The 13,019-nt window shown below is 35.5% G+C and overlaps 1 protein-coding gene and 1 long non-coding RNA gene across 2 annotated transcripts in view; one reads left to right on the forward strand and one right to left on the reverse strand.

The window, feature by feature from the left end:
- Positions 1 to 13,019, reverse strand: part of LOC103508917 (vesicle-associated membrane protein 2) — a 31,854-nt gene continuing 18,835 nt past the window's right edge. The window contains exons 4-5 of the mRNA XM_026823389.1: positions 2,853 to 2,951; positions 1 to 17 (exon numbers count right to left, since the gene is read on the reverse strand). Coding sequence (XP_026679190.1) covers positions 1 to 17; positions 2,853 to 2,951 — 116 coding nt within the window. The remainder of the gene's footprint in view (positions 18 to 2,852; positions 2,952 to 13,019) is intronic.
- LOC113467286 overlaps positions 3,626 to 13,019 on the forward strand; it is a 17,637-nt gene continuing 8,243 nt past the window's right edge. Inside the window, exon 1 of the long non-coding RNA XR_003391425.1 lies at positions 3,626 to 3,714. This is a non-coding gene — a long non-coding RNA (uncharacterized LOC113467286). The remainder of the gene's footprint in view (positions 3,715 to 13,019) is intronic.

Genomic DNA, 13,019 nt, shown 5'->3' on the forward strand with positions numbered 1-13,019 from the left:
TTAATCCGACGCCCAGGCTGCGAAACAAAGTAAAGAGAGAAACAATACAAAATGAGCGCTAGGTGATACAAAAGGGTTAACTAAGTGAGGCTTAGGGCTGAATTCATTAGGTTATTGGGAATATTAGGGCTGAATTCATAGTGGTAAGATATATTATGAGGACAGGGTTAGCCTATAGTGATAGTGGTAAGTTGGTAACGCACTAGCTTGCTATGCAGAAAGTCCCGGGTTCAATGCCTACCATCATCGACAAAAATTTGTACTCGTTTTTCGATTGCAAATATTCCAATGGGGTTTCTTTCTGGTTTTCTAAATGTTTTACAAATTCCCTGAAATTCCTTATACAGAGTACCAATTTAATCATTTAATGAATTCAGCCCTGAGTAACAAAATAATACCTACTTAAGTGAGTGTAATGTGGCGAAAAAAGGCCGGCCATTAAAGATCGTTCTAAATAATATCTAGTTGGTAGTGCGCCAGGCCAAGTTCCGGCCTCAGTACGCAGTTTACCCTCATTTACTATAGTAAAATGGGAATGTATCCTCCATTTATCTTGGCTCAAAGCCAATGGATTTAGAACCACCCTGAGAATGGCCGGCATCACAAACATGCAATATTTAGGCTTGGGACTACTGGTTCATGTTTGTTAGCTATGTACTCCATAATTAACAAACGTTTGAACCTGGCAAAAATCTATGACTGGTAACTGATCGATCCTCATTACTATAGTAAAATGGGAATGTATCCTCCATTTATCTTGGCTCAAAGCCAATGGATTTAGAACCACCCTGTGAGAATGGCCGGCATCACATGCAATATTTAGGCTTTGGACTACTGGTTCATGTTTGTTAGCTATGTACTCCATAATTAACAAACGTTTGAACCTGGCAAAAATCTATGACTGGTAACTGATCGATGACAACCTAACTTAATTTAATGGAACCTTTTTTTAACATTCTAAATAAATAATAATTACTTACTTACCGCGAAAAATATAGAAAGAAGTAGTGAAAGCATGCAAGGATTGGAAAGTTAAACAAAACAAGGGAAAAAATCGTGTAAAAATAGCAAGGTAGAACCTCGTTATACAGTTCAACGGGGATTTTGCTTTGTAAACGGAAATGGAATTTCCTTTCCGTAACATCGAGTTTTTCGTTATAATTATAATTTCGTTATATGTAACAAGGTTCTACTGTCCATTATTTGTGCAATTAGCAGGTCGAGTGCATAGAAATGTGCAATTTTTGTTCATTATAATTTCGTTATATGTAACAAGGTTCTACTGTCCATTATTTGTGCAATTAGCAGGTCGAGTGCATAGAAATGTGCAATTTTTGTGCAGTGCAGAAGATAGGTAGGTACAACAATTACGAGGAGTGACTATTGGCATGCGACCTCATGCAACGTGCTAAAGTCTTGAAACTAGGTATCTCTCATGGCTTTTCCTAAAGTCGAAAAAAAAGTTCAGCCATTATAAATAGAAATCTACTATCTAGTATCTACGTATTGTAGAGCCTGTAAGTATAAATAAGTACCAACAGTTGTGAATTGTTTCACTCAAAGTTTGTGGTAAGTCAGTCAATTTTTTCATGTTTTGTATTTTTAATAAATGATGTTTTCTTACAAGTAGGTATTAGGTTTGTCTTTTCAATGTGAGGATGAGTACCTATAAATTATTAAGAACAGGCTCAGGAAAGTCAAAAATGAGGAATGATGATGTAAGGAAGGTAGGTAGGTACATAAGTAACTAAGTGATGTAAATAGAAACATTAAATAAGTAATAGGTAGGTATTAGAAATAAAAGAAACTAAGAATGATCTCTTACTAAAATTTAATAAGTTTAATTTTTTCAATTAACAATTTATAATATTTTATAAATAAATAAATAATTTAACTACTTTAATTAATAAAAAATAATAAAATAAAAATGCGGATTGAATACTCGTATTGTTGTGTGCCAATATTTGAATTACTGTCTTGAATTTTACAGAGGATAATAATAGATTTACCTAGATTTTAATCAATCTATCAATACGTATTGAATACCTAATGATTTGTAAGAAATTACGATCAGTGAAACTATTTACTTCTTTAAATAGATTTGTCTTTTTAGAATTTCCCCGGGATTAAAACATACAGTTTGATATTACAGTTTTAAATTAAATACCTAATTAGGTTATCTCTAGTTTAATGTTGATCCCATTTTTCAATTAATTAAATACAAGCACAGCAACATAGTTTTTGCTGATAACTGGTACTTATGTACATGTACTTAATAGGAAGAAAAATAGATAGCTTTTTTGCTGAACTCAGATGGACCCAGTGTCCTGACCCTACAATACCTAATTTAGGTTTTCTTTCCCTAAAGAAATTCAACGGTAATATCGTTTTAGCTAAAATAATTTCTATCTATCAAATTAAAAGTGAATATAACATAACTTAAAACAAGGAGGTATTGGCAAATTCCGTTTTTACTCAAAGATTTCTAGTTTCTAGGACACTGAGCAAGTCTCAGGTATAAAGAGGAAAAACAACAGAAAAAAATAATAGAAAGTAATAAAGTTATCTTGAAAATAAATTTAGTACAAATGATAAAGAGAATGTACATTGTTTAAAATGTAATAAATCAAAATCTATTCGTTTAATTGATCATGTAATTGTTATTAGGATAACTTTCCTCATAAGCTTAATCAATAATTAAAATTATTGTACTTAAAACCCAAAACAATCACCCTAAGGCTGATTGAGAGGCTGACGAAAAACGCCGACCCCGTCTGAACACGGGAAAAGGCGAAGAAAAAGAAGAAGAAGTATACATAACCCTAATTGATTTATCTGATGTAAATGTAAACCTGACAGCAAAAAGCTTACTTTTAAATTTTGAAGCCAAAACTTCCTTTTCAGTTTTCCTGCCTGCTGTTCAAACTGTGAAGCTCCTTGTTGAAGTGCATCTGGAGAATAGAAGAAATAATATAAAATGAGTTGTAGGTCATCTCGGAATTTTGACCTTAATATAACTAATTAATGTCAATTTTGCCAGAAATGCTGCATATGTTCTTATAAGTATGGCGTTTAATATCTCTAGTAGCGCGGTCAAACTTTCTTGACTTGGCGGGTCGGAGCACTACCGGGCTCCTTAATACCAAAAGATTCACTTAGATCTTAGCTTTTTTTTCAATACCAAAACCTTTGAAATCGGCTGCTTGTTTCAAGAGTTTTTCGTGATTTCCCTAATAAAAAAGTCCACCCGGGAGATGTCCATTTTTGGAACTGGACTAGGTACCTACTCAATTAGACTTAATAAAAGAGGTGTCCCTAAAGTTGAACAGTATGGTATTATGGTAGGTATGTGACTTACCTGCCCGTAAAATGAGTTGTAGGTCATCTCGGAATTTCGACCTTAATATAACTAATTAATGTCAATTTTGCCAGAAATGCTACATATATGTTCTTATAAGAGTATGGCGTTTAATATCTCTAGTAGCGCGGTCAAACTTTCTTGACTTGGCGGGTCGGAGCACTGCCGGGCTCCTTAATACCAACAGATTCACTTAGATCTTAGCTTTTTTTTCAATACCAAAACCTTTGAAATCGGCTGCTTGTTTCAAGAGTTTTTCGTGATTTCCCTAATATAAGATAAAATTGTCATAAAAATATATTTTATAATGGAACCTGCATTACCACAATCATTAAGGCCACGGGTATAAGAAATAGGTAGACAGTAGAAAACAAGAGAATAGAAGAAACAAACAACAAATAGAAAGTAAAAATGCGTGGAAATAATAGTTCAAAGTTCCCTCGGCCATTTTGTAAAAACTGAACGGATCCAAATACAACATTCATAGACAGTAGAAAACAAGAGAATAGAAGAAACAAACAGCAAATAGAAAGTAAAAATGCGTGGAAATAATAGTTCAAAGTTCCCTCGGCCATTTTGTAAAAACTGAACGGATCCAAATACAACATTCAATTCAAAATGAACGTCGAAGTGAATGTTAAAGCACACTCAAAACAAATGCGACAGTTGAATGGCCGATTGTAGAAAGGCGTCTTTTTAAATATTTCTGTAGACATTTTAGTAGAAGTTTTTGCATTTTCTCATTCTACTCATGAAAATTTGATCTCTTTTGCTTGATACCTTTTTACAATTAGCGATTCAGTTAACATAACCATGATAATAATTAACTTTGGGCCTTTACGAAAGACAAATATCCTTGTTTTTTTTATATTTCCCTTAAAAAGATTACATTGGGCAGGCTCAAACATCATTAAAATTTGAGTCCCTTGATCAAAGTTCACTAAGCTAAAGATTGCCTGCAATTCGTGGAAAAAACCACGAAAAATTCGGTCAAAAAGGGTTCTCCCAATTACTAAAAGAAGATTGGAACTTTTGGCTCAATACAAAGCACGGTGACTAAACTCATAAACCTAACTCATTTCTTCATATCCATACAGTGCATATTTATGATGATTGAAAATTAAAAATGTAATACATAGTAGATAATAATTATAGAATTAATACCTACAGTAGCATCTACAACTTACTCTACTCTTTTTGGATCGATGTCAATCGAAATCACGTCCTTACTATAAAATTTGTTTTCGTTCTAGCAAAATCCTTCTGTCTAAAGGCTGTTGATATACATAGTAGATAATAATATTATAAAATTTAATACCTACAGTAGCATCTACAACTTACTCTACTTTTTTTGGGTCGATGTCAATCGAAATCACGTCCTTACTATAAAATTTGTTTTCGTTCTAGCAAAATGCTTCTATCTAAGGCTGTTGGTCTTTGAGGCAGTGAATAAAAAATAAAGATCGGCTGTTGATCTTTGAGGCAGCTTAAAATAAATAAAGATCCCGTCTAAAATTTAACGATATGAATGGAATACTATAATTGTTGGTGTCTAAATAAATAAATATGTTCTTGATTGAAATTGAAAGGTGTAAAAATAATAAAATAGACAAAGTTTGTAACTACGTAGTTTAACAAAATTAATCATCTTGTCCGTCTTTCCTTGAAGTAAAATGTTCAATTACCGAGTATTGTATGGATATGAAGAAATTTCCAAAGGAAAAAAGAAATCATTATGTACAAAGGTAAAAAGAAAATGGAGCAGTCTGTCCATGGACAAAAACATTGCAACATCCAACATGGAAAGAAACACAAGAGCAGGCTGTTGATCTTTGAGGCAGCTTAAATAAAGATCCCGTCTAAAATTTAACGATATGAATAGAATACTATAATAATTGTTGGTGTCTAAATAAATATGTACTTGATTGAAATTGAAAGGTGTAAAAATAATAAAATAGACAAAGTATGTACGTAGTTTAACAAAATTAATCATCTTGCCCGTCTTTCCTTGACGTAAAATGTTCAATTACCGAGTATTGTATGGATATGAAGAAATTTCCAAAGGAAAAAAAAAAAAAATCATTATGTACAAAGGTAAAAAGTAAACGGAGCAGTCTGTCCATGGACAAAAACATTGCAACATCCAACATGGAAAGAAACACAAGAGCTAGGGGGGATAGAAGAAACAGTGAAACACTTGTCAAAACAGATCCATCTCAAACCAAATTGTCAAACAGATGTCAAACCAAAAGCTCTGAACACAACACAAGATGGGAAGTTTTCAACCAACTAAAACATGGCGGCTTAGTTAGTATTGGTGACTTTAGGTTTGGTTTTTGGTTTAGTAGTTGGGGGAGTAGGTTTTGATTTGAGTTTAGTTCAACTTACCTACGATGATGGCTATAATCACTAGGCCAATCACACCCATTATAATCATCATCTGGAAATGGAAAGAAAATGAAAATCTCGTTAGTAGGTTGTTGTCTGGCTGGGGTACGTTAAACAGGGAGTATACCATTCTGAATTCCCCTTGATAAAGATATAGCAAAGGTTGAGTGCGAAGGGCATCCGCTCGTAAGAGTTTTCAAGCCAAAACTAAAAGTCAACCCAAAACAATCACCCTAAGGCTGATTGAGAGGCTGACGAAAAACGCCGACCCCGTCTGAACACAGGAAAAGGTAAAGAAAAAGAAGAAGAAGTATACATAACCCTAATTTATTTATCTGATGTAAATGTAAACCTGACAGCAAAAAGCTTACTTTTAAATTTTGAAGCCAAAACTTCCAAGTATTTTTTAGAAAGATTTATCAAAGAAAAATACAAATCAGGAAAGAAAAAGTTACACTCGGCAAAATTTCTCTCATCGATCGATACATGCGCGATGGGAGCTTTTCTCATGTAGGATTCTTTCCCACACTCGTAGTGGCAGGGGGGAAATCTTGTGTGGGAAATTATACGCTGCCCATCCTACTCGTGGGAGGAAGGGAGGGAGGCCTATGAGACAATGCAGACTAGAGGGAGGTTTTGGAGGGATAATAGCAACGAAGAGGGAGGGACCTGTAAAGTCTTTTGTACATAAAAGAGTTGAAATTTGCTACTCATTTTTTCTGACAATCTATCGGTACATAGAACTATTCATGTAACTATCATTGCATCGCACTTAGATTTGCCCTAGGCCCCCGGGAAACCTACCTAGATTTACCCTTTGTAGCTTATGTACCTACGGGGTTTACCCTAGATTCCCTAGAATACCCTATAGAATCAACCCCATTGTCAATTGCTCTATTGTCACTATCGGTACCCATAATGAATTACCCACTGACTTTATGGTAGGTACCCACAAGAAGCATGTAGGTAGCTTCTTGTGATGTTACTCTCTTTTGTGATAAGAACAATTAGGGAGCGCCTTCAGTCTCATGCAGGTACCTACGTCCTTTTTTGGACGTGCTTGAACTTTATGTCCGTTTTTGGACTGAACTTTACTTCCGTTTTCGGCTTTTTGGACGTGTTTCAACATGGTAACATGGACGTGTTTCAACCTGGGCGTCACGGTTCGCTTGAGTGAAGATTTAATGTAATGATGAAATTATAATACAACCAGTATAACACCTACTAAAGTGTCAACTCAGTGTAAGTGAAGATACGTCAGCCTTATCTACCCCCCCTGTACTAATGCAGTTTGTTGCAGGGGGACAGCTACCTAAGTACACACGTTGACAATTTATGTGTCCGTCCACAGAAAAATAGTTAACTCTCCCTCTTGTGCTGAAAAAAAAAGTTTCAAATTAAATTAGGGAAGAAAAACACGACGAGGTAGGTAACAATATATTTTTCCCCCGCAGCCATAATCTTGATTGATGATTCATCCCACGGTCCTACTTCTGCGTCAGAGAGTTTTCCACTTTCGAAAGTTTCCTGACTGCGTGAATATGAGGGGGTGTGAAAAAGGGTAAAAAGTAAGGCAAGAGGGAACGGAGTACAGAGGGACGAAGAAAAATCCCTTTTTTAAAGCTTTCTTGCTTTTCTCGCGGGAAAATTCCCACGCTAGAATGGAGATGGCGTAGTTTTCAAAGTTTTCTGCGGGCAGGAAGAGAGTTATTGGCAAAAGACGTCCCCCTACCTAACTTACTTATACATACCTAGGTATAGGTAGGTATTTGTATTGACACTATACGGAGCAAATTACCTATATTGTGTTTGAGTGTTTCTAATAATTTTCAATGGAGGCAGAGTGAAACCGGACTTTTTATAAGACTTTTTTTTTTATTCAGTGACAGGATTTTCACTTTTGTGACCTCAAGACTGGTAATACTTACCTATCATGGCTATGATACCTATAACCTTCGTTTTTGGTAAGTGATAAATATTACCTAGGTAGGTATTAAAATATTTTTGAGGAAAAAATATCAAAGGATTCATCTTCATTTACTCATTTGAACACCATTTTAGACAAGAGGGTAGGATTTTTTTCACTCACACAAAATAAATGAGCTCTACTGATCTTGAAATTTGTCGCGACGACCTATGAACTCAAAGCGAGAAAGTTTTAGATAACACTTCAGTCGTTAATTTAAGACCGGTTTTAGCTGGCAGTTCCTCAAAGGGTTCTCTCTGCTTTTAAAGACCAAGTACAAGTCCTCACGATGATTGACTGCGGTTCAGGACGAGCGAGGCAATTTAACATGGCTAGAGCTAGAGACCATCACCCCGGTGTATAGCAGATACAAAAAGACATCTTTTCTTTATTCTGCTATCGCCATTCTGCGAAAGCTAAAGCCGCTACAACAACAACAACAACATCTTAGACCAAAATACGAGATAATAAAGTTTCCAAGAGAGAGGGAGCAACCAGATGTAATACAAGGCCGGTAAATCCAAGTTTCAAAAGAAGCTCTTATAATAAAATTGTCGAAAGACACCACTAAACATGGTCCAATTTTCAATTGGAAGTTTGTGAGTTCAATAAAAGGTAAAAGCTTCGCCAAAAATGGAATATCTGGAATGCCACAAATATTAAATTTCTACAAGTAGTATCGATCATGATATTTAACATCAGCTATAAGAATTTGCACATAAACCTAGTTAAAAAAAAAGTTACATGTAGGTAATAATGAGTATCTATGTTGATGTTATGCTACCCTTACATAGAAGGACAGCATGGATTTTATAAATAAATTAATTTCTTCTTCTTCTTCTTCTTCTTCTTCTTCTTCTTCTTCTTCTTCTTCTTCTTCTTCTTCTTCTAACCCCAAGTTAAAAGCACTGTAGCGAGGGATGAAAACTGACCACAGTGTAAGTTCTAAGAAACAATACCGCAACGCCTTCTCATGACACAAGTCAAATTTCCCGAGGACTCTCTTGTCTTACTGATGACAATGAGAGGAAAAGTTACCCCCACATTGCGTTACCACAGCATCTACTGAACTTGTGACCTTTTCCAGAGAAAATAATGCATTTCCCCCCGTGATAACAGGGATGTGAGTAGGGGGAGGAGAAAGAGGAGGAGGAGGAGAAGGATGTGAGGAGGAGGAAGAGGAGGAGGAGGAGGAGGAGGAGGAGGAGAGATGTTTGTTCATAATAATATGCATTGGTATTGGAGTGGAGAGATTTAGGGGGGAAGGAGAGAGGAGAGGAAAGTTTGAGAGGGAGGGAGGGAGGGTGACAGAAAATGTGCATCAGATGAAAACATTGAAAATACAATACATAAATACCTATGTAGTAGGTAGATAAATACGTAAACGAATTTTTTCTTCAGAATAATGAGTACTTTAATGTTTAACTGTTTTTAGAACCTGGTGACTATTTATGAATTATTAGAAAAATAATTCGTATCTTCTTTTTGATTTTCAAAAAGCCCAACATGTCATAACGAAAAAATCTGTTTCATTTTGTCTCGTCACAAAAATAAACAAGATGATACCTACCTATACCTACCTAACAAAAAAACAACCATTCTTTCGTACGAAAAGGGGAAAGAGACCAAAACATCTCCACTAATTTTTAATATGTGGCACATTGTAAAAAAAAATCATTTTGTCTCGTCACAAAAATAAGCAAGATGATACCTCTACCTAACAAAAAAACAACCATTCTTTCGTACGAAAAGGGGAAAGAGACCAAAACATCTCCACTAATTTTTAATATGTGGCACATTGCATACGCAAAGAGTTACACGGCGTTCATAAAATTTTAACCTTTCATCAGAAATCAATGGCTTTGGGCTCTCGAGTTTAGTATTCGCGGACAGCCTACTTAGCTTGGAAGGCAGATTTTATTCCAAAAAGATAAGATTCGACTCGGAACGGCTGGCTTTCTCATATCCTGATTTCACTTTCGGGACGATATGTTTAGTATTCGCGGTACTTCTACCCATCTAGGAGGTACCTAGATTTCCCAATTTTGTGGAAGCAAAAAATAGAAAATACCTACTAAGAAACAAGAGATTTGGTTACTAATCAATTTTCAACTATGGATAGGTATGTTAAATTAAAGATTACCGACTTAGGCTGGTCCACTTCGGTGAACAAAAAGAAAATTTACACCCTACTTGGTTACTATAGGATTCAAAAATAATTCTCATAGTTCCTGAAAAGTACCATTGGGGGTACTTATATAGGAACAAAAGGAAGATAATATCTTTATAGTTATATTAAAATAAACCATTCTCATTATTATTATCAGTGAGGGGTAAGTATTTACATACGTGCTACCTAACGCCATATTAGATATATGGTACCTGTGAAAATATTTCTCGTGATAAGAAACATGCCTTATCCCCTATGACTAAATGATAACGCCTCCCAATCTGACACACTGATAGAAATAAAATAGGACATTAAATAAATTTCTCATCACTTATCATTTGAAAGTTTTAAATCACGACAGTAAATATAACGGGTCTGCCTTGAAATGCCTAGAAAATAGACTCACATGGCTGAACATCATACCTCTATTGCAATTTTCCGAGATGACATCAAATCAATACCTCATGAACTTTTCAAGATGGGCTTGTAATTTCCTAAACAAAGTTGCTCTAAAAGAATTTTATCCAGGCCAAATCGGTTCATTTGAATCTGACAAAAACCGTCCAATATTGAACGAAAAAACGAGGTTCGTTTCAGTTAGAATGTGGAAGTTATTTGTCGTATCCTCCGCCTACTCATAGTGAGGTACATAATGGGAATTAAAGTTAAATGGAAAACTGGGACACGACAATTTGAACGTTCTCCGACCAGTCCCATCCCTTGCGACACTTTATACTTACATTATTTTCTAGTGAATGTGATTAACTGGGAAGAAATTGGTTCTCTTGAGGGGAAACAAACAACTAAAACTAAAAGATCTTAAACACTAAGGAAATAATTTTGAACGAGTATTTTTTAGAAAGATTTATCAAAGAAAAATACAAATCAGGAAAGAAAAAGTTACACTCGGCAAAAATTCTCTCATCGATCGATACATGCGCGGTGGGAGCTTTTCTCATGTAGGTTTCTTTCCCACACTCGTAGTGGCAGGGGGGAAATCTTGTGTGGGAAATTATACGCTGCCCATCCTACTCGTGGGAGGAAGGGGGGGGAGGCCTATGAGACAATGCAGACTAGAGGGAGGGTTTGGAGGGATAATAGCTACTGATAGAGGGAGGGACCTGTAAAGTCTTTTGTACATAAAAGAGTTGAAATTTGCTACTTATCTTTTCTGACAACCTATAGGTACATAGAACTATTCATCTAACTATCATTGCATCGCACTTAGATTTGCCCTAGGCCCCTGGGAAACCTACCTAGATTTACCCTTTGTAGCTTTGTAAATAAAACCTATCTAGATTTACCCTTTGTAGCTTATGTACCTACGGGATTTACCCTAGATTCCCTAGAATACCCTATAGAATCAACCCCATTGTCAATTATTGCTCTATTGTCACTATCGGTACCCATAATGAATTACCCAGTGATTTTTTGGTAGGTACCCACAAGAAGTATGTAGGTAGCTTCGTGTGATTTTACTCTCTTTTGTGATAAGAACAATTAGGGAGCGCCTTCAGTCCCATGTAGGTACGTACGTCCTTTTTTGGACGTGCTTGAACTTTATGTCCGTTTTTGGACTGAACTTTACTTCCGTTTTCGGCTTTTTGGACGTGTTTCAACATGGTAGTGTAGACCTGGGCGTCACGGTTCGCTTGAGTGAAGATTTAATGTAATGATGAAATCATACAACCAGTACACCTACTAAAGTGTCAACTCAGTGTAAGTGAAGATACGTCAGCCTTATCTACCCCCCCTGTACTAATGCAGTTTGCTGCAGGGGGACAGCTACCTAAGTACACACGTTGACAATTTATGTGTCCGTCCACAGAAAAATAGTTAACTCTCCCTCTTGTGCTGAAATCTTTAGATAGGTTTTTTTTTCTGCAAATGGCCTTGTTGCTAAATTGTATTAAAAATAAATAAAATAAATCAGCAAACAGACAAAGAAAATTGAAAATCGACAAGTTCAAATCTACACCTCACTTCGGTCTATTATTGTTTAGAGCTTAGGCACACATCAGTTTATTTAATTGCTGAATTTTTGTTTGAACTAAATCTCCCTGATGTCATCTGTCATAACTGAGAGGTTTATCATGTCGAGTATTGAGCGAACCCATCGTAATGATAACAGACATCAAGTACTCTATTGAGTACTAACGCTTTAGCTTCTACCCTATTAAAAAGAATACTAATAGTCTCATTTGAAAGATACATACCAAATTTCAAGTCTCTAGCTCTTACCGTTCTCGAGATATTTTGTTTACAGACAGACACACACACACACACGCACGGACCAATGGCTGAAACTTTGGATTTAGGCTCTAGGGACCTCAAAACGTGTTTTGGCACTAAAATCTGACCATCGAAAATTTGACCCGATTACATTACTTTCCTTCCTATAGGATAAGGAAAGTAAAAAGGGAAATATTCAAATACATGTACATACCTACTAATTAGTTACCTTACAGGTTCATTTTCCATTCACAAAATTGTAAAAGAGAAGTGGGGGAATCAGAAAGGAGTCTTTATGAATACATTCAACTTCAAAAGCTTTTTCATATAGGTACCTTGATATCTAGGTATAGGTAGTGGTTGCTAAGGAAAACCTCACGCTTAAATAGGTGAATAGGTGAGGTACCTATGTACCTATACTTCCTTATATACGGTATATACCTAAGTAGCACGTAGCTTTCGTATAATAACAGTAGGTATCCCACGTGGGAAATGCAGGCGCATTATGTGGGTCAAATTCTTGAAGCCACGTGGAAATCCAGAACAGAATAATAGTCTACCTCTCTACTTACCTACCTATCTGGGGTAGCTAGTATAAATAATACCTAAGTACCTACCTATTTCTTGAATTCAAAACGGCATTAGGGAGTTTTTAAAAGCTTCCCTTTGACACACAATTTTATTTGAATAAGGTGGCCTTTGTGAAACACGAGTTTTGTAGATGGAGGTTCTTTATTGTTACAATATTTTTTTTTTTTTTTTTTTTTTTTTTTTTTTTTAAAGGGGTTTATATATTTATTTTAAAAATGTTGAATGAGATTGTATTTCCATTAAGTTTGTATTTCTAGTCTTGGAATTTTTCATGAGATGAATATGTTAATCTTTTTTTTTTTTTTTTATTAGGT

The sequence above is a fragment of the Diaphorina citri genome, unplaced genomic scaffold (genome assembly GCF_000475195.1).
Source record: "Diaphorina citri unplaced genomic scaffold, Diaci psyllid genome assembly version 1.1 scaffold446, whole genome shotgun sequence".
Lineage (NCBI taxonomy): Eukaryota > Metazoa > Arthropoda > Insecta > Hemiptera > Psyllidae > Diaphorina > Diaphorina citri.